The sequence below is a fragment of the Diceros bicornis genome, chromosome 1 (genome assembly GCF_020826845.1).
Source record: "Diceros bicornis minor isolate mBicDic1 chromosome 1, mDicBic1.mat.cur, whole genome shotgun sequence".
Lineage (NCBI taxonomy): Eukaryota > Metazoa > Chordata > Mammalia > Perissodactyla > Rhinocerotidae > Diceros > Diceros bicornis.
This window is the reverse complement of record NC_080740.1, coordinates 57,769,148-57,789,540: the sequence shown is the minus strand read 5'-3', so window position 1 is coordinate 57,789,540 and position 20,393 is coordinate 57,769,148. Positions and strand designations below refer to the sequence as shown.

Here is a 20,393-nt window from a genome sequence, read left to right as displayed (position 1 = left end):
GAGGTGTCGGTTCCCCATTGGTCTGGGCCAGGCTTTCCGGGGCGGCCCCCACTGCACACACGCACATGCACACCTGCACCCCAACCACAGCCCATACTCACTGAGCCAGCTCCACGGACCATGAGGCTGTCGCTGCCACTGCTACTGCTGCTGCTGGGGGCCTGGGCTATCCCAGGGGGCCTTGGGGACAGGGCCCCGCTCACGGCCACTGCCCCACAGCTCGATGAGGAGGAGAAGTACTCAGCTCACATGCCTGTTCACCTGCGCTGTGATGCCTGCAGGGCGGTGGCCTACCAGGTGAGTCCCTCCCCCAGCAGTTCCCCTGCCCCTGCCCAGGCCCCTCCTCAAGCCAGACCACTCCATCTACCTCAGATTTAACCACTGGCCTTTGATCCCCAAACCCCCACTTGCAGGCATAGAGCTAGACTCAGCCTTTCATGATATTGTCATCTTCACCTCACCTGAACCTCCATGCCTCAGTTTATCCATCTGTCTGCCCAACAGAGAGCAGATAATCTGGGACACCCCACAGTACCTTGAGACCCCAGGGAGTCACCAGCTTGTCCTCTGAGACTCCTCCCTTTCCAGGCCCATCCTTAGGTCTGGATTCCTTCCCAAATCATGACTGGGGAGGGGCCGGCCCCTTGGCGAAGCGGTTAAGTGCATGCGCTCCGCTGCTGGCGGCCCGGGTTCGGATCCCGGGCATGCACCGAGGCACAGCTTGTCAGGCCATGCCGTGGTGGCGTCACATATAAAGTGGAGGAAGATGGGCACAGATGTTAGCCCAGGGCCAGTCTTCCTCAGCAAAAAGAGGAGGATTGGCACGGATGTTAGCTCAGAGCTGATCTTCCTCACACACACACAAAAAAGTCATGACTGGGGAGCATTGGTATATGTGTGCATGTGTGTTGAGTACATGAATGTATGAGTATGTGTGTGTCTGAGTTCACACACAAAACTTCAAGTGTGCCCGAGTACCTCTGTGTGGGGAGGGGAGCCTATCAGTACACGTGTCATTAAAGCCTGGGCTGGGTTTTTTCTTTCTTCATTCTTGTGGTTTAAAATAGCTTATGCTGGGCAGGTGTGCCCTAGGGGAGGCGCCCCCGTGCCCAGGCCTAACCTTCCACCTCAGCTTTTCCCGCCCATCCACCCCATCCCAGGGAAGTGGGTCCTGCCTTAGCTCGCCAGGTCCCAGCTTTCGGTACCTAGGGGAGGGCTGTGAAGTCTGCCTCACAGGTGCTTCCTGCTCAAAAGGCTCCCTTGCCACCTCATTCTCCCCCAGAGACCCAGGCTCTTGTCCTCCCCTCCCCACCACTGAGCAGCCCCAAAGCCCTGATTCTCAGCCCCTCCTTGTTCCAGATGCAGCAACATCTGGCAAAGGCAGAAGCCAAGCTTCACACCCAGGACTCCAGGGGGCAGCAGGTGCTGAGCGAGTCAGTATACACAGACGTCCTGGACGGGAGCTGCTCCCAGACCTGGCAGGAGTGAGTTGAAAATCCAGCCCTATCTTCCTCCTCCAGGGGCAGTGCTGATGGGTGGAGGTTCCCTCTCTCGCACTCACACTGCACACAGACTCCACTAGGCTCTGGTCCAAGGTACAGGGCTGTCTGAGACAAAGTCTGAGCTCTGGAGCTGGGAGCAAGTAGAAGGGTGGGTGGCCAGGGGACAACGTTGCTGTGTGACCTTGGGCCAGGAGCTTCCCCTCTCTGGTCCTCAGTTTTACATCAGGGAGGATCAGAGTCTGGGCACTGAACTCAGCAAATGCCTAGTGTTCCCAGCTTCATGTGGAGGTGGGTCCCTCACTGGCCAGGCTCCCACTAATGTTGTATCCCTCCCCTCCCCACTGCCTCCAGCTATGGGGTCCGAGAAGTGAACCAGGTGAAACGTCTTACGGGCCCGGGGCTAAGCAATGGGCCAGAGCCAGGCATCAGCGTGATGATCACGGGGGGCCCCTGGCCCACCAGGTAATGACAAGAGGGTAAGGGGTGGGATGGAGCCCTTGGGGCCTTGGTCTCCCCCTCTGTGGGCTGGGCAGAGTCTGAAGCTCCCTCTGGACTCCCCTAGGCTCTCCTCGACATGTTTGCACTACCTGGGGGAGTTTGGAGAAGACCAGATCTATGAAGCCCACCAACAAGGTGCAGGGGCTCTGGAGGCATTGCTGTGTGGAGGCCCCCGGGGAGCATGCTCAGAGGAGGTGCCAGTCACCAGGGCAGAGCTCTAGTCCTTCTTCCCCGTCCTGGTCAGCCCCTGAAGAGAGCTGCGGCTTCCTCTGGATCTGCCCCACACCCTTCTGCAGGCTGCCGCTCTCCCTCCCTTCTCCAGCTTCGGGGCACTGGGGCCTGGGCAGGGGCCAAGGCTTTCCCCTCTGGACTCAAATAAAACCCAGTACCTCAATTACTTCTCTCTGCAAAAGATGCTTGGGCAGCTGGGAGGACAGACATTGGTGTTTCTGCTGATGTTGCTCCTAGAGAGGGCCAAATACATGTCCCCACAGTTTCCCAGGGTAAGTGAGATCTGTCATGGTTGGAAATGTGAGCGAGCTGTCAAAGGCATATGGAAGCAGTTATATGAACGGTGAAACCTCCGATCCATGACGAGAGAAAAGAAAAACCAAGGAAAACTCCACAGGCACACTACCTTGTGGACACGCCTACTGCAACCACTCCACACCATCTGTGTCCTCCCAGAACACTGGTCTCACTGGGCCTATGCCCAGCAGCTGCTCACTTCCTAAACTCTGCCTCTGTCCCCAGCTGGCATGGTTGGAGCCTAGGTGCCCACCTGGGACAGGACAGGGCAGGGTTCCTGGAATGGGCTGGATTCAGCATCTTGGCACTAAGTCCTGCTCTCCCCAGAAATTATTCTGACCTAGAGCCCTTTCCTCAGCAACAGAGGAAAGGGCCCCACCTGGGTCTGGGAACCTAGGGTCAGGTGGCGCTACAACTCACAGTTGCCTTTGTGAGTATCTCTGATCCACGGAAGCCCTGGGAGGTGAACAGAACAGAGGCTCTAATCCCCAGCTGACAGACACAGAAGCCGAGACTTAGACAACAAAAGAGGCTCAGGCCAAGTCCCCGGCTGAGTAGTGGCAGGGCTGGGAGGAGATTCAGATTTTGGGGGTTGGGAAAGGTCTTTGCTGGAGGGATGGGGGTGCCCCAGGCAGGCCCTGACCACTGCAGCTTCTCTGAGCTGTACTGCAGCCCAGCCCCCTACATTCCATCACCTGTTCCCGATCTGCCTGAGGTCCCTCCTCCCTGGCCCTCTCCCCAGGAGAGAACCCCTAGGCACCAGGAGGAGAGCCAGTGCCCAGGAACTGGCTGAGCCGCCAGTAGTATCAAGCGTGGAGTTGGGACCTGTGATGTGGACCTGTGTGGCCCTCTGTTTATGTGGAGTGATTTGGAGAGACTCTGAATCAGAGCCTGGGTGTTGTGGGTCCATTTGTGTGACTGTATCTGAGACCATGTGCAACTTCCCGGCCTTGTCTCTGTGTATGTGGTGTGTGGTTTGAGTTGAATTGAGTGTCTACTGGACTGTGCTGGTGGAATAGTTGGGGCTCTGTTTGCACAGCCCCCTGGGGAGTAGTGGGGAGGAGAAGGTGGGGAAGAAAGTGCTAAGGAGGGGCTGGCCCGGTGGCACAAGTGGTTAAGTGTGCGCGCTCTGCTGCGGCGGCCTGGGATTTGCCGGTTCGGATCCCAGGCGCGCACCGATGCACTGCTTGGCAAGCCATGCTGTGGCGGCGTCCCATATAAAAGTGGAGGAAGATGGGCACGGTGTTAGCCCAGGGCCAGTCTTCCTCAGCAAAAAAAAAAAAAGAGGAGGATTGGCAGATGTTAGCACAGGGCTGATCTTCCTCACAAAAAAAAAAAAAAGAAAGTGCTAAGGAGCAGCTTAGAGGCTTCAAACTGGTCAGACAACTTTGGAAGCTGGGAGCTGGAGCCAAGAAGGGGGAGAACAGGGTAGGCAGACAGAGGAACAGCCTGAAGGCTGGACAGGCTGACAGATTCAGGGCTGTGGCATGAAGCTGCTGCCCAGCTGGAGAGCAGTGCTGCCCGTGGGCCCTCGGGGCAGGGCCTAGCCATGAGCACAGCAACCCAGAAGTAGGTGGGCCCTAGGAGGACTGGGGCTGGGCTGGGGCAACACAGAGGAGAGCAGAACCAGGGACCGCAAGCCCAGCCCCCACCAGCTGAGGAGCCTCAGCCCCTTGAGCCCTTCCCAACCCCCGTCAGCCAACTCCAGGCCCGATGGCCTGGCTGGGCCAGGCCTCCCAGGAGAAGACAGGCTGGGCCCAGGGCTGACTTCAGGGGCTCTGTGACATGCATTCACACAGGGCCCAGTGCTTAGAAAGGCCCTACATTTTGTTTAATGCTCTGCTGGCGCTGTCTTAAAATTTTTAATGTTTTTGGAACAGGGGCCTCACATTTTCATTTTGCACTAGGTCCCACAAATTATGTAGCCAGTCCTGGCTGGGAGGGGAAGGGAATCCTTGTCCTGACACAGGGGACAAGCAAGGCTGGGCCAGCCTCAGCAGCTCCTTCTTCAGAGGCCCATCTGTTGTGTGCCTCAGGGACCTTGAGGGGTGAGTGGCAGTGGAGGGGAAGGCAGTCCCTTAACACTTTTTTTTTTTTTTTTTTTTGCTGAGGAAGATTAGCCCTGAGCTAACATCCCCTGCCAATCTTCCTCTTTCTGTATGTGAGCCACAGCATGGCCACTGACAGACGAATGGTGTAGGTCCACACCCCGGAACCAAACCCAGGCCACCGAAGCAGAACGTGCCAAACTTAACCACTAGGACACCGGGGCTGGCCCATCACACATTTAATGTATGATTTACAGCAGGAGCTCAGGAGCTTGGGCCAACCTGAATTTTAGGAATGGTTTTCTAAAATCTTGCTACCTGTGTGGCCTTGGTCAGATCTTATCTCCTAAATCTGTTTCCTCAGCTGTAAAAACCACCCAGTGCCTGAGGTTAAACACAACAATACATAGATGTTGCTTGGCACGTAGTCATTCCTCAGTAAGGAGAGTGGTTATAATGATGATAATGATTAACTCGTTATTAATAAGTGGGAAAGGGCTTCATGCAGAGTGTGATAGAGTAAGTGCCCATTTCCACTTCCTGTCCTCTCACCTCATCTAGGGTTTGGTAAACTGCCAAGACCGCCCACTCCTCACCCCCAATCTGGCCTTCTCTTGGAAAACAAGAATGGGTCTCGTGCCCAGGCTCAGGTGCCGGCGGTGAAGTGAGTGCTCAGGAGATAACTGTGGCAGAGGCTTGGGCGGGCTTTACCACTATGGCCAGAGTTAATAATGACCTCCGCCCGGGTCCTCCTTTCGTAATCAGAGCTGGGCATCTGGTTACAGATTTACTTCGAACAATGTCTGATATGCGGAGTAAAGTCCTCCTTGGCCTTCATAAAGCCATCCCCTCTTCTCCTCAGGAACTGCACACGCCTATGCCCCAAAGATGAGGGCCCAAGAGGACCCCAAAGGCCAGACACAGGTGCTGGGGGACTGGGTGGAAGTTGGTGGGGGCAGGGCAGGGTGGGGGCTGGAGGGCCTATGCCAGCCTTCTCCCTGGGAGGGCAGAAACAAAGGTTCTGATGAACTTGATCAAGAGTGAGTGTCCTCAGCTGACTGTGGCAATTGGGGGATGGGGTGGGGATGGTAGTAGGGGTGAAGGAGCCTTTAGCTTTGGGACTGTATGACTCCAGGTTCGGGGCTAGCAGGGGCCCAACCTATCTCCCCCTCAGTGACACCCTAAGGACCTCCAAGGGGCCGAGGTGGGACCAGAGTAGGCCCAAGAGGGCCTGTCCACCATCTCCAGCCCTCTTTGCCTCCCTCTCCTGGTGCCCCCTAGACATTCTGACTTAGGGGCCCACTCCTTTGGCTAGAATGCCCGGGTTTCGAGGGCTCCAGGAGGCAGCACAGTGGACTCAGCCCTATACGGGCTATTGCCTATAAGGCAATGTGAGGTGAGAGCCAGGTGTAGCCAGGCTGAGGGACATCTGGGTGGGTAAACCATGAGGGAAGGTGGGGCTTGGGCCAGGCTTGGACCCCACTTTGATAGGCCACTCAGACTTCATGATTGATTCTGGGGCAGAATCACCCTGAGTTGCTTCTCTCTGCTGCCTCCAGCATGAGTCCCCAGGCTCAGCAGGGACCTCTATGAAGGACCCCCCAATGTCCCTGCCCAAGTTTGAAGAGCCCAAGTTTGACATGTTGTACAAGATCGAGGACGTGCCACCCTGGTACCTGTGCATCCTGCTGGGCTTTCAGGTGGGTTTCCCCCCAGGGCCTCCCACCCCCACTCTGCATGCTCCCCAGGTTCCCAGCCCCCTCCCTGGCCAACAAGGTTATCTTGGGTAACAGAAAGAGAAACCTAAGGTCAGCAACAGTGACTGTCACCAAGCAGGGGTCGGGGAAAAGGCTCAATGGTGCCTGAGAGATCCTGTGTCACCTGCCAGGCAGAGTGTCAGTGACAGGGAAGAGGGCCCACTCCACAGCAGCCATAGGAATAACTTGGGGGCAGATTAGTAATGCCCAGAGAGGTGAGCAGTAGGTCTCTGAGAATCCCTTGTGGGAGGGTCAGTCCTGGGTGGGCACATTGCCAAGGGAGGCATGGGTTCAGGCCCACTGAGGCAGGCATGAGGGCTGTTAGGGGCCCCTGTTTCCCTGTGAGCTCCATGTGCCCTGCCTCATGCACTCTCCCCCCTCCCCCTAGCATTACCTGACATGCTTCAGTGGCACCATCGCTGTGCCCTTCCTCCTGGCTGAGGCGCTGTGTGTGGGCCACGACCAGTACATGGTCAGCCAGCTCATCGGCACCATTTTCACCTGCGTGGGCATCACCACCCTCATCCAGACCACACTGGGCATCCGGTGAGCTGCCCTGTCCCCACACGGACACACACAGTAATCCACACAACAGGAGCAGGTGGTTTCTCTCAGAGGACTCTTATGGGACAAAAAATGCTTGAATCTGCCCCCACTTCCAGGCCAGCCTTAGAGCCAGGCACTTGGGGTCCTACCCTTGGCCCTGGGCAGTCCTCAAGGGCAAGGAGTCTGTGGGTTTAAGGGAATGTGTCCTAGCTGGGCTCTTCCCCTGTTAAGCCCTACTCTGGGTAATCAGGACCACCAGGGCCTGTGTGGTGCTCTTCAATGGCCCATCCTCCTGGGGTCCCCCTGCTCCTGTATGCACAGCCCTAGGCCTGGGTGGCCAAAGGACGGCTGTTTGTGTGGTGGGGGGATGGAGGGAGGCTGTGAGTGGAGCTCGGATGCAAGAACTGAGCTGTCTACTTCTGTGCATGTGGCTCCTCACAGTGCAGGAGCTGGTGTTGAGAAGGAAAGGGGGCAGGTTGTGGGCGAGGGGCTCCATGTGTTTTCTTCTTGGGCCCCCAAATGTTAGAGTCCTGCCTGGGGCCTCAATGACTTCCCTCTGCTCTGCCCCTGCCCTGTCCCTCTGTGTCTCTGTCCCTGTGTGTGATTCTCTCTATCCCTCCCTCTGTGCCCCTCTCTCTGGGTCTCCCCATCTCTGTGTCCCTGCCTCTGCCCCGCCACTCCGACCCCGGCGCTGCTCCTCTGTGCCTCTCTTTCCAGGCTGCCGCTGTTCCAGGCCAGCGCCCTTGCATTTCTGGTCCCAGCCAAAGCCATCCTGGCCCTGGAGAGATGGAAATGCCCGCCGGAAGGTGGGCACACTTCTGGGGTCTGCACTGGAGAGGGGAGGCCCAGGAGCCTGGAGGTCTGGGTGACTGTCCTGAGTCCAGACACTGGTGTGCATTCTCTCCTTCTCTTCTCTGTTCCCTGTCCATGTGTATGTGTGTCCCTTTCTCTGCCCCTAGAGGAGATCTACGGTAACTGGAGTCTGCCCCTGAACACCTCTCATATCTGGCACCCACGGATGCGAGAGGTGGGTTTGCACGTGGGGTAGAAGAGACCTAGACCTGAAGAGGGGGCTAGATGGGAAAGAAAGCCCACTGATGAGTTGGGGGATGCAAGGAGGTGGTCCAAGAGCTTTTTTTATGTGGAGGTCATGGCCTCTACATAGTGACTTACAGCTGATCTTTGCTCTTCCAGGTCCAGGGCGCAATCATAGTGTCCAGCATGGTGGAGGTGGTGATCGGGCTGTTAGGGCTGCCCGGGGCCCTGCTCAGCTACATTGGGCCTCTCACGGTTACCCCCACTGTCTCCCTCATTGGCCTCTCTGTCTTCCAAGCTGCTGGAGACCGAGCAGGCTCCCACTGGGGCATCTCAGCTTGGTGAGCAGGCACCAGGCTTGATCCTTGCCCAGCTCCAGCCTCCTCACCCCCTTCATGTCTTGCTCCTTTAGTCCTGGCTCCTGCCCCCAGCCTCGCCTACCAGCCATCTCTTCCTTGTGCCTCTGCCCCCAGCTCCATTCTCCTGATCGTCCTCTTCTCCCAGTACCTGCGCAACCTCAACTTCCTGCTGCCTGTCTACCACTGGGGAAAGGGCCTCACTGTCTTCCGCATCCAGATCTTCAAGATGTTTCCCGTGAGGAGCTGACAGGCAGCTGGGTTTGGGACTAGGGCAGGGGTTAGACCTGTGTCCAGGGCTAAGGTTGTGGGCAAGGGCTGGGACAGAGGGGGAGCCAGAGCCAGAGCAGAGATGAGGTCCCAGCCAAGGACTGGAGTAGGTGTTGGGGCGAGGTCTGAGCTAGGGCTGGGGCAAATGCTGGGGCTGCAGCTAGGGCTGAGGTAGGGGCTGGTTAGCCTGGACTGAGCTCTCCAGGGCAGCTCAGTGCACCCCTTGCCCCACCCCACTTCAGATTGTGCTGGCCATCATGACTGTGTGGCTGCTCTGCTACGTCCTGACCCTGACGGACGTGCTGCCCCCAGACTCCACAGCCTATGGCTTCCAGGCACGAACGGACGCACGAGGGGACATCATGTCTATTGCACCATGGATCCGCATCCCCTACCCCTGTGAGCCACCCGATCTGGGCCCTCTGCCTCCAACTGAGACCATCTCAGGCCCCTGGTGACCCCAGTTCAGCTGATAGCACAACTAGCATCAGATGCCTATGTATAGCGTGCCAGGCAGAGTGGTGTTTTGCTCAAAGCCTCACTCCAGCTTCATGACTCTGAGTGATCCCAAATAAGCTCCCACAGCTTATTTGTACAGCTCCCACCTCAGCTTGACATCCCTTCCCCTGCACCCCTGCCCAAGTCCTGCCTAGTCTACTTCCTGGCCCACCTAGGAGCACTGCATCCATCCTCCTGTCTCCTCATAACCCAGGTCAGTGGGGCCTGCCCACAGTGACTGCGGCTGCTGTCCTGGGAATGTTTAGTGCCACACTAGCAGGCATCATTGAGTCCATCGGAGATTACTATGCTTGTGCCCGTCTGGCTGGTGCGCCACCCCCTCCAGTACATGCTATCAACAGGTATGCCCACCTGCTCTCCCCAATATCTGATCCCCTCAGGGGCCACACAGGAAGCAAAGGTAGAAACAGGGTTGAGGCCCAGAGGTGTGGACTTGGGCAAGTCACTAACTCTCCAGACCTCGTTCTCCTTCCTCATGAAATGGGGATGCTCTCCTCACTCACTCTGAGTGTTTCCAGTAGCTGAGGAGATAATGAAGTCGGAAGGAAACTACAGTCATTGACAACAGTCCATGTGCCTAGCCATTGATGTGCATTCTTTTATGCAGTCTGCTAACGACTCTGTGAGACAGGTACCCTTATTATCCCCATTTTACAGATGAGGAAACTGAAGCCCAGAATAGCCTAACGGAATAAGTGCCAGGGCACTGGACTACTGCTTGGACCTGGGCTCCTGGCTCCCAGACCTACCTCTGGCCTGGAGTGGGAATTACTACGGACAGATAGTTGCAGCTAGCACAGACCCAGAGAAGGCCAGCAGCCCGGTCAGGGTGACGGGGTGATGGGAGGACACAAGCCGGTGCAGAGGCTGGACCAAGCCCCCCACTCGCCCTTTCCTTACAGAGGCATCTTCACCGAAGGCATCTGCTGCATTATTGCAGGGCTGTTAGGCACTGGCAATGGGTCCACCTCGTCCAGCCCCAACATTGGCGTCCTGGGGATTACCAAGGTGCCACGACAAGCCAGAGCAGCACTAAGCCCCACCCCCATTCCGTATGCCGCAGGTCTAGCCCCACCCTGTGTTTGAGAGGACCCGCCCTGCATCAAGCCCTGGCCCGTCTGTGCCTTGCTCTCATATCAGGCTCCGCCCCCAGAACTACCCCGCCCCCGCCTGGCCCCGAGTTTAGCCCCGCCCCCTGGCTCTTTGGCAGGTAGGCAGCCGGCGCGTGGTGCAGTACGGTGCGGGTATCATGCTGGTCCTGGGCACCATTGGCAAATTCACGGCTCTCTTCGCCTCGCTCCCCGACCCCATCCTGGGGGGCATGTTCTGCACCCTCTTCGGTGAGTGCCACGCGCGTGTCCGGGGACGCGGCGCGGCTGCGGAGTGGTGGAGCCCACTCAGCCCGCGCAGTGCCTCCAGCGGTTCTCCTGCGCCCTCAGGCATGATTACGGCTGTGGGGCTGTCCAACCTGCAGTTCGTGGACATGAACTCCTCCCGCAACCTCTTCGTGCTCGGATTTTCCATGTTCTTCGGGCTCACGCTGCCCAATTACCTGGATTCCAACCCCGGCGCCATCGACACAGGTGCTTCCGCCTGTCGAATGCCTCTGGGGGTGGGGGAGGTGTGGTAGGCCCGACTCTGAGCACAGCCCCCTTTTCTCAAAGGCTCCACACAGCTAGAGCTACAAATCCTGCCCAACTCTGGATGTTAAATAGCAGCTGTCCTTTACGAAGACACTTTCTATGGACAGGTATTGAGCGGTACACGTGCTCATTTAATTTTCACAACAGCTCCAGGAGACAGATACGATTATTATCTCCATGTTAACAGATGAGGAAAGTGAGGCTCAGAGAGGGTAAATGATTTGTCCCAAGACAACAAGTAGCAACTAACAAAACTGGGATTTGAATCCAAGGATGGAAGAGGATGTGCAGAGAGGCCTGAAAGTCAGTTTTGTACTGTCCCATCTCCACACCTGCTCAAGGAAGTCAGCAGGCTGCACCAGTGGGGAAAAACTCCCTGAGCTCTGTTCTCTCGATGGAGCCATGACATCCATTGGCCCTTGGCCTATTCCACAGGCATTCTTGAAGTGGACCAGATTCTTACTGTGCTGCTGACCACGGAGATGTTTGTGGGTGGATGTCTTGCTTTCATACTGGACAACACAGTGCCAGGTATGGGTCAGCCCTGGGAGGAGAACACATAACAAGGCTGGACTCACAGGCACACCAACAGATGGCCCCTGAGCCAGAGCTCAGGTCCAGTGCAATGCAGGCCCTGCAGGGAGAAGCAGGAACAGATGGGCTGGTGGAGTGCCTGCTGACTGGAGGGCGAGACCAATGGTTAGACAGAGGCACAGATATGCCTCATAGGTCTTGAAGATGGTGGGGCTAGGAGTCATTCCAGGGCCTTGAGTTGTTTCCTCTCCATTTCTTGACAGCCATCAGGTTGAGGGGTGCCTTTGCTTTCTTAGAGTAGGACAGATACAAATGCAGTATCAGTATGTTGGTAACACCCCACCAAATATGCCAGCAACCGGTCAACCTGGCTACTAGAAGAGTATCAAGGCTTTTTGAAAGGATCATGGAGGATATTTTGTGGGGTCCCTGAGAACCCTCCCAGCCCATGTTTATGTGCCCAGTAAATATATTTAAGAACTACATGTCACTGGTTGCTCTAACTAGTAACAAGCATAGTTAACATTTACCAAACACCTATGGGTCAGGCATGGAACCATTTCATCCTCAAAAACTATCCTGTGAGGCAGAGACTATCAACACCATTTTATATGAGGAAACAGAATCAGAGAAGTTAAGTGACATGTTGAAAATCTGGGATTTTAACAAAGTCCGTCTGATGCAGTCAGTCCATTGCCTGTGTTCTAACAACTGCACCACACTGCCTCTGCTGGAAGTTTTCAAGGGAACTGGAAGATCAGGGAAAGCTCTGTGGAAATGGGTTAAAGACTGCGTTAGTCCAGGGAGATGAGGGATGGGAGTAGCAGGATGATGGCCTTCCATCCCTCGCCACTTACCAGCCTGAACATAGCTGCAGGCCCTGCTTCCTTCCCTCTCTCTGAAAATACAAGTGTCTATTCAGAGTACAGGAGTCAGAGGCTGGCTGTGCACAGCTAGTGGGTTGGAGTTTGGGCAGGGCAGGGCGAGGGATCCCTGGCACTTTTAGGAATTTTAGGCAGCATCAGATGATGAGGGAGCTCTGGGTAGCAGCTACCCCTTGGATGGATGGGTGGTACCTGATCATGGCACCCAACCCCTCCAGGCCATTTAGAGGAAGCTGGGCTGGGGGCTGCAGCAGCCCAACCTGTGACCTGAGACAGGGAAGTGGCAGCCTCAATGCCTAAGGAATCTGGAGAGGAGGCCAACTGGGTGGGCAGCTGTACACTGAGGGGCTTCTTTGTGATTTGGGTAGCTGAATTAAACTACCCAGATGTTAACAACAGCCTCAGACTGCCTGAGTTCCTCACATCCCCATCCTTCAACCAACCCAATTGCTCATCAGTAACCATCCCTGCCAGGGATCGTTATATGTGTTATGCTACATAATATTCAACAGTACTTCAATGTGTATTGATGCTGAATCTGAAACTCAGAGTGGTTAAATCACTTGCCTAAGGTCATACAACCTGGATTAAAACCCAGGCGTGGCTGGTTCAGAACCCAGTTCTTAACCATGGAATCACACAGCTTTCTTCTGTGTGATGGGCATACTTTCCTGATGGGCCACTTTGCACTGGTTCTTTCTCTTTACCCATCCACAGCCCAACTTTAGAGGGGCAGGCAATTTAGTTCAGCAAATGCTAGTGGGGCCTGCCAGCTTGGCCCTGGCTTAAACACTGAAGGGGATGTGCAAAAAAGACTATAAGTTACAGTTTGTTTTGAGGAGCGCCTAGCACAAGATAGGAAGTAAAACTGTGTTTAAAGCAATTTAGAGCAATTAAGGTCAATGACCCTGGGCTGGAGTCACCTGGAGGGCTTCCTGAATGACACTAGATGGGGCCTAGGAGAACGCAAGGGACTTGGAGAAGCAAAGGAGGGCACTGTAGGTAGGGATGTGGAGGGTAGGCGAGGGAGCTCTGGGCCAGCTGTTCTGTGTGGGGGTCAGGGCGATCAGACAACATAGTCCTGTGCCACACCTACAGCTCTTCCCCCTCCACTCTGCCCATCTGTGCTCTTTGTGCAGCTAGCCCAGCTCAGATAGTACCTCCTCCAGGTAGTCTTTCCTAAGGACCCCAGCCCTCCACTCTCGAGATTTTGGAATACATTTGGTTTGCACTACTCATGCGGTTGTCAGCCTGGCCTGCCAGCACATGGAAATCTCACTCTTTCTCCTAGATTTACTATATGTCACAGTCTTTGTCTACCCCATCCCTCTTGTGAAAACCTCAGAGATCTCAGGCACCCCTCCCCAACCTCCTGAGAATTTCCCTAGTTGTAAAAAAATCTCTTATATCACTACCACCACTGAAGATTTTACTTAGCTTGAAATTCTCAGGTTTGTATTAAAAAATAAGACTTTATTTTCCAAATTTGGAATCATAATATTAAATATTAATACCTATTATAGTGTTTCAAAATATACCTCCCTGCCCCCACAGCAAAGTCTGGGCATTATTTAGTTCTCATGGGCCCAGCACACACTAGCTCTAGACTCAAGATGTAGGTTGACAATTACTTAAAATTTCTGCCTGTTTCTTCATCATAAAATTTTATAATAGTGCCTATACACCTCCCACAGGTGTTTTGAAGAAATGAGAAAATGAAATTAAAGCACTTAGCACAGAGCCTGGCACACTGTGGATATGTAATAAATACTAATTATAGCTGTACCCTTTAGAGTTCCCTAGAGCTCTGGCCAATTTAGGAGCTGAGAAATCATGGATTCAACAGCTTTTTAGGACCAGAAGATATTTCAGAACCAAGAAACTTGACTCCAGAAGTCGTTCTAAGGACCAGGTTAAGGGGAGGCAGCAGAGGGTTGCTGGCCCTGGTGACACCGCTGTCCTTTTCCAGGGAGCCCAGAGGAACGAGGTCTCAAACAGTGGAAAGCTGGGGCCCATGCCAACAGTGAGATGTCTACCAGCCACAAGAGCTATGACTTCCCCATTGGAATGAGCATGGTAAAAAGGATTACCTTTCTGAAATACATTCCTATCTGCCCAGTCTTCAAAGGCTTTTCTTCAAGGTCAAAAGGCCAGCTTCCAGTTCCAGAAGACACTCCAGAAAATACAGAAACTGGGTCTGTGTGCACCAAGGTCTGAAAAATTACTCCCAGGAAAGGTAGGACGTGTGTTTAGTCTATGACTTTTGTGGGAGGGTTGAAAAATCACAACATCTTTATGCTTTTACCAAAGAAAAGCCAAACTACTCAGTTTCCATTTTTGTGACCTGAGTGTATTCAAGGGGAAGGTAGAACTAGGTAAAAAGTCAATATATGGATTTCTGGTAGAATTCCTTAGCCATTTTAGTCAGAGTGGAACTTCCCAACTGGTATGGGCCACTAAGAGGTTACAAGTGTGCTGAAATATTGATCACTTCAGTCTTCTGGGTATCTGGGCAGAAAATGGGTCACCTGGAGCCCATAAACTCCAGCCACAGGCAGCCTCATCCTTGCACTCAAGTATACTAAACAAATATCACTTCATGACATGAAAAAGGTTGAGAAATAGTGACATAGCACAACAACAGGAAAAATCCCCTCACACAAGCTGCCTTGTTTCAATAGTGGTCATAAAATAAAAACCCCATGAAAACAGGATGACTTCAGTTACCCTAAAATGATGCCATATAGGCCCTGATGGGGTGATCATTTATGCCAAGGGCTTCAAAATAGAGTAGCTGAAGCTCTGAAACTTTCCATCTCTACTTGTAATGCAGATGCCTGGCTCTCTAGTTAAACATCAAAGTAGTTTTAATGTGCATGTTCCCTCAGACAGGCAAGTTCGAACAAAATGAGAACTTAGCCTAGATGATTCCTTAATAGTAATAATAACAACAATCACTTAGAACTTTCTATGTGCCAGGGACTGTCTTAACTGCTTGATGTATATTAACTACACAATCCTGAGATAGATACTGTTAACATTACCATTTTAAAGAGGTGGAAACTAAGGCACAGAAAGGTTAAGTGACTTGCCCTCGATCACTGGATTCACATCCAGGAAGTCTGGCTAATCCTTGCTCTTAATCATTAGGTTACAATGCCTCTTTAATTCAAGTTTATAATCTCCAATTATACTGCACTATGATAATCTGGCAGTATGTGGAAATGAACTCATTTGCCCTGTATGAGCTCAGAGAGAAAGGATCTGTAAGCTTCAAATATTTGGCAGTCTGCTGTGCCACTTGTGGTACTGAGCTGTTAGAGAACAGAGGGAACTGGCTGTATCAAGGCTCCAAAAAGAAAGAGAGCCAAGCAGGATCATCTCTGCTTCAGTGTTTCTCAATAAATCTACCCGATTATTAGTTTGTTAAGGTGGCTATTAAAAGACACTGGGGCAGGACCAGCCCCGCGGCTTAGTGGTTAAGTGCGCGCGCTCCGCCACTGGCGGCCCGGGTTTGGATCCTGGGTGCGCACCAACGCACCGCTTCCCTGGCCATGCTGAGGCCGCGTCCCACATACAGCAACTACAAGGATGTGCAACTATGACATACAACTATCTACTAGGGCTTTGGGGGAAAAAAAGGAGGAGGATTGGCAATAGAGGTTAGCTCAGAGCCAGGCTTCCTGAGCAAAAAGAGGAGGATTAGCATGGATGTTAGCTCAGGGCTGATCTTCCTCACAAAAAAAAAACAACAACAACAACAAACAACACTGGGGCACAAGTGCTTACATCAAAGGATCCCCAAGGAGAATGTGAGCCAGAATTGACTACATGGCCTTCTTAACCTTCTTGAGCCCAACAAGCTCAAGAAAAGCACAGAAGACATTATCAACAACTAAGTTAGAGCCATGAGGCAGAACCGTATGTGGAACCAGGAAATTGCTAGTCAGGAAATTGCTAGTTGGTTGACAGCCTATTCCAAATAAAGATTAGCCACAAACATATTCTAAACAAGCTTGTGAGGGGAAAAAGGGGAAGGTCCAGGTGAATCAAAATAGCAAACCAGCTCAATTATGACCAGCAATGGCTTGTGAATGGCAGAAACCAATGGAGGTTATACTAGAGTAAGGTTACCATTATACTCGTCAGCGAAAAAGTTTCTTAACGTGGACATCTACAATTGCCCTGACAGTGCAGCCTGAGGTGCTCAAGGTGGGTTATGGAAGGGACTCTGGGGTTTATTTTACTAGTGTATTTCAGACAGATACTTGCATAACATACTTGACACTATAATCTAATAAAGCTGGCTCTCTCAGCATATCTTGCCAGCAGGGTTGTCCTAAGGTACTGAGCCCATTCTAAAGTGAATATCACCACTGGAGAGTCTGCATTCCAGCATCAATAAACACAACCATCAGCTCAGTTCTACTATTATTTATTTTTTTAAATATTTTTGAAAAAATATAATTTTTTTACAATATTTTCAACTTAAACACTATTCACACTGAACACGTATGGCAGCTTAACCTACCCAAATATGAAGTTTAAGAAGCCAAAACTGTTCTAGCTTTGTTAAAAGAAAAGTTGTGCTGTAGACTACTGTAGTGATGGTTAACAAAGCAAGGAAAAGCACCACTCAAAGCATATGTCACAATTTCTTTGTTCAATTGGATTACGGATTGGTCAAATGTTAGACTTCACACAGGCATAGCTACAATAGTGACTCCTTAGAAGAAGATGCAATTTTCAAATCACATACTTCCCCAGATGTAACATTAGGAGAATTCAGATTTCTTACATGATAACATACCATAAAAGCCAGGACTAGTTCTCATCTGATCACTACCCTGTAACCTCAGTAATGAAAGACATACTTGTCTATGATGAATTATTTCAAAATTAACTAACAAGCCTTCTTCAGAAAAAGGAGATTCTTTTTGATGGGGACAAATGCAAATTTAAATCTTAACTGAGAAGTCTGCTTAACAACTACAGCTTAATTTACACATTTAAAAAAAGTTTAGACATTAATAAGTGTTAGTTAACCTAAGGAACCAGTTTAGTCTAAAAAAGACAATTCACTAAGATTTAGAGGTCATTTAATGTGGTGCTTTGTCACAACTTGACTGGTGCTTCCTTCCTCGCTGTCTTCACATCAAGCCATGGGGCCAATTCTATTTTCAGTAAATGTTAGACAGCTTTTTACTTAATAACAGTCTCAGCACTTTTATTAAGCATGCAAGACTAACAAAACTTTGGCAATGCATAAGTGTAACACAGTGACAAGAGAGAGCTTTTACAATTAAGTCTTCTAATACTGCCTTCACAGTGTGGAAATTGTGCTACATCCACCAAAACAGGGCCCCGTCTACTCAAATATTTTAGTACTTCACCCCAGGAACAAACTCCTTTGCATTTGGATTCAGATTGCTCTTGACCTGGAAAATAAGTACATAAAAAAGCAACTTCATTAACAGATGGCTTCAGATACTCAGAAGCATTCAACCCAGATCCACATGCAAAAACATCTTCCAAAAAATACCAGACAAACCCAAGAACTCAGATTGTAAGGTTAAACTTAACCCCAAAAAATCTATGGCAGGGAAAGGAGGAAGCAGATGTAAGCTATATATATCAAATTTTATCAACTTTCTTAAGAGAAAGTAAGAATTGAAATTAAATTTGCTTAAGTGTAACCATAAATCCACTAACTTCACATAAACTAAAGGAGTTTCACAGAACAAGGAATTCTATTCATTTCATTGATATTTGACTTTCTTCAAAGAGTTGCATACTATGCAAAAATTTTAAACAAGTGTTGAAATGATGATTAAAGTGACTGGGGAATTGTTTATGGATTAATTTTACATTCTGATGCTCATTGAAAATATGGAGTTGTTTTTCTACAGCTGCTGTATTCTAATTCCCACAGGAAGCATGGTATATAACAGGAAAAGAAAACTACATGGGAAGTAGAAGACCTAAGTCGGATTCCCAGCTCTGCCCGTAACTAACTTCCTATGTAAGCCTGAAGAAGTGACTCTCTCTGGGACTCCATTTTTGCATTAGTTTAAAAAAAAAAGGGAAGAATGGGCCAAAATCTCTAGGAGCCTTAAAGACTTGTACCACCATTATTCTCTCTCTCTCTAAATCCTTACTTTCCTAAGCAGATGTGTCAGCATATGGGGAACAGCTGGAAATTTTCCCCTACCACATCTTGGAATGCAACTTGATAAAAACAAAAAGAAACCAGGACGGATTCCAGGACCTGAAATGTAGGCATGCTGGCAGGCTTTTAGACTGAATCTGACCCCCTTCCATTACTTACTTCAAAACCAAAGCATATTAAACATGTCGGAGCAATAATTTTAGTTTCATAATTTATACACAATCACTTCCTTAGAACGTATTCTCCCCTCTCCCAAGGGAAATATATATAAACTTTAAAAGTGTGACGTTTAAATAAAAATGCACCGTTCTTGAATATGCAATCTTTTGGCAGCTACAAAAGAATGAGAAGGAATTAAAGTAATCTCAAATAGACCGAGTTGAACAAACCAGTTTCTATACAATGGAATTATACTGGGTCCAGATTAAAGTTATACATAACGCCCAGCAAAGGGCTTTACTCATCGGGGCAACCAGGGTCATCTGTGGAGTGATTAATGTAGCCATAAGCAAGCATATCCCAACAGACTATTCAGATCACACATCTGCTCAATTGGGTTACTGTCATTTACTGCAACAAAGGCTATACCACAATGTAAAATTCAGCGTTTTCTATACAGCCCTTTAGAAGAATGGTTTACAAATGCCTGATAGGGCATCCTGGCTGTCTAATAAATCCTCCCGAAGTGTTTTTCAAACATTAACATGCCTAGACGATTGATTCTGCAGGTCTGGGATGTAGTTGAGGAACTTATTTTTGTTTTTAATGCTTCAAGGTGATTATGATATACAGCCAGGTTAGGAAATCACTACACAATGAACAGAAGACAAGTGCAAGAAATACTTCTGAGTCTAGTGGGCAAATTCCAGAGAACTATCTTGTAGAAGCAACTAGAGATTGTCAATACGGACAGAAAGGTTAACATTCTGACTTTATTTTATCTTAATTTTAGTGAAGGACTCATCAGATTTTACTCTAGTACTAACATTTAGTTATCACAAGTCCTGAAAAAATTTTTTACTGCAAATATACAACTAGCAATGAGACATTGCGAATAACTAAAAATGTAAATAAATTTGTGTTCCTTTTCTGTCAAGAGCTTATAAAAGGCCTTATTACATCACAGTTCTAAACAAAGTTAGGGTTCTCAATGAAAATCCCGGATCAGGAAAAAAAACTCCAAAATTGTACCTTTCAGATAAAAATTTGCAAATTTCACCAAATGTTTAAGACAAAATTAAAGAGCAAAACCTCACCATCAAGCTACTTTTGTATAGGCCACTCACACGAACATACTGTGTACTCCTTTCGGATTAATGCTTTAAGACATTTAAGTATCCTAGGGCAACACAATTATCAAAGCTAAAAGCGGTGGCAAGAAATCTGTTAGTGGTCTCAGACTAGCTCCAGAGTGTTGCCAAAAGTCACTCCATGTCATAAGTGAGACTGGGAGGTCTCTGCTTCCATAGTAAGAAGCAGTACAATTTCTGAAGGGGAAGAGATGTAGAACTCTTCTTAAACAGATCTGCTGGCTTTTCCACTTATGGGAAAAATGAGCTAGGTTTTAAAAAGATGAAAAATAACTTTTTACCACAAGATCTTCCAGAGAAGAGCCATCACTGATAACAAGGTCATTAAATTGGTCTTGGATTTGGTCCATAGTTTGTGGGAGATCTCGAGCTGGAATAAACCACTCATGTTCTTCTTCCTCTTCCAGCATTTCTTGGAAACAGCGTTCAATAAATTCTTCTTCCCATAGCTCCTCTTCTATCTGGATTTATAATAAAGGATAATTTATAGCACACTTGGTAAGACATCACTAAGAACAGCTTAAAATATCTTGAAATAAATCATTTAAAAACACAATGTTGTATGTCCTCCTTTGCTTCTGTGCTAAGGAAATAAAAATGTTTACCATAAGACCTGTTTAGGGTTTTGCTGTCTTTACTTGTTTTAGCAGAATATTCTTTTTTCTATTGCGAGTGGCAGGAAGAAGTAACAAAGGAGTGCTCTCATTGAGGAATGCATATCAGAATCACCTGTGATACTTTAAAACTATACAAACTCACTCAAAAATGACTGAAGAAAAATCTTTAGAGGGTAG

General features: G+C 50.0%; 3 protein-coding genes across 3 annotated transcripts in view; 2 read left to right on the top strand and 1 right to left on the bottom strand.

The window, feature by feature from the left end:
- The first annotated feature begins 56 nt into the window (after positions 1–56).
- MZB1 (marginal zone B and B1 cell specific protein) lies at positions 57–2,394 on the top strand. The gene is made up of 4 exons (XM_058541719.1): positions 57–297; positions 1,360–1,484; positions 1,854–1,964; positions 2,065–2,394. The coding sequence occupies exons 1-4, from the start codon at positions 121–123 to the stop codon at positions 2,219–2,221; spliced, it is 570 nt and encodes a 189-aa protein (XP_058397702.1). The 5' UTR covers positions 57–120; the 3' UTR covers positions 2,222–2,394.
- Positions 2,395–3,957: 1,563 nt separating this feature from the next.
- On the top strand, positions 3,958–18,759 carry SLC23A1 (solute carrier family 23 member 1). The gene is given in 16 exon segments (XM_058541738.1): positions 3,958–4,097; positions 5,439–5,500; positions 6,136–6,276; positions 6,722–6,879; positions 7,597–7,685; positions 7,839–7,906; positions 8,074–8,255; positions 8,388–8,508; positions 8,783–8,939; positions 9,253–9,400; positions 9,962–10,067; positions 10,270–10,399; positions 10,499–10,642; positions 11,138–11,233; positions 14,090–14,356; positions 18,053–18,759. Coding segments are annotated over 15 exon segments (1,932 nt in total). The 5' UTR covers positions 3,958–4,015; the 3' UTR covers positions 14,338–14,356; positions 18,053–18,759.
- PAIP2 (poly(A) binding protein interacting protein 2) overlaps positions 16,540–20,393 on the bottom strand; it is a 24,113-nt gene continuing 20,259 nt past the window's right edge. The window contains exons 3-4 of the mRNA XM_058541727.1: positions 19,881–20,060; positions 16,540–17,558 (exon numbers count right to left, since the gene is read on the bottom strand). Of these exons, the coding sequence (XP_058397710.1) occupies positions 17,502–17,558; positions 19,881–20,060 (237 nt within the window). The 3' untranslated portion in view covers positions 16,540–17,501. The remainder of the gene's footprint in view (positions 17,559–19,880; positions 20,061–20,393) is intronic.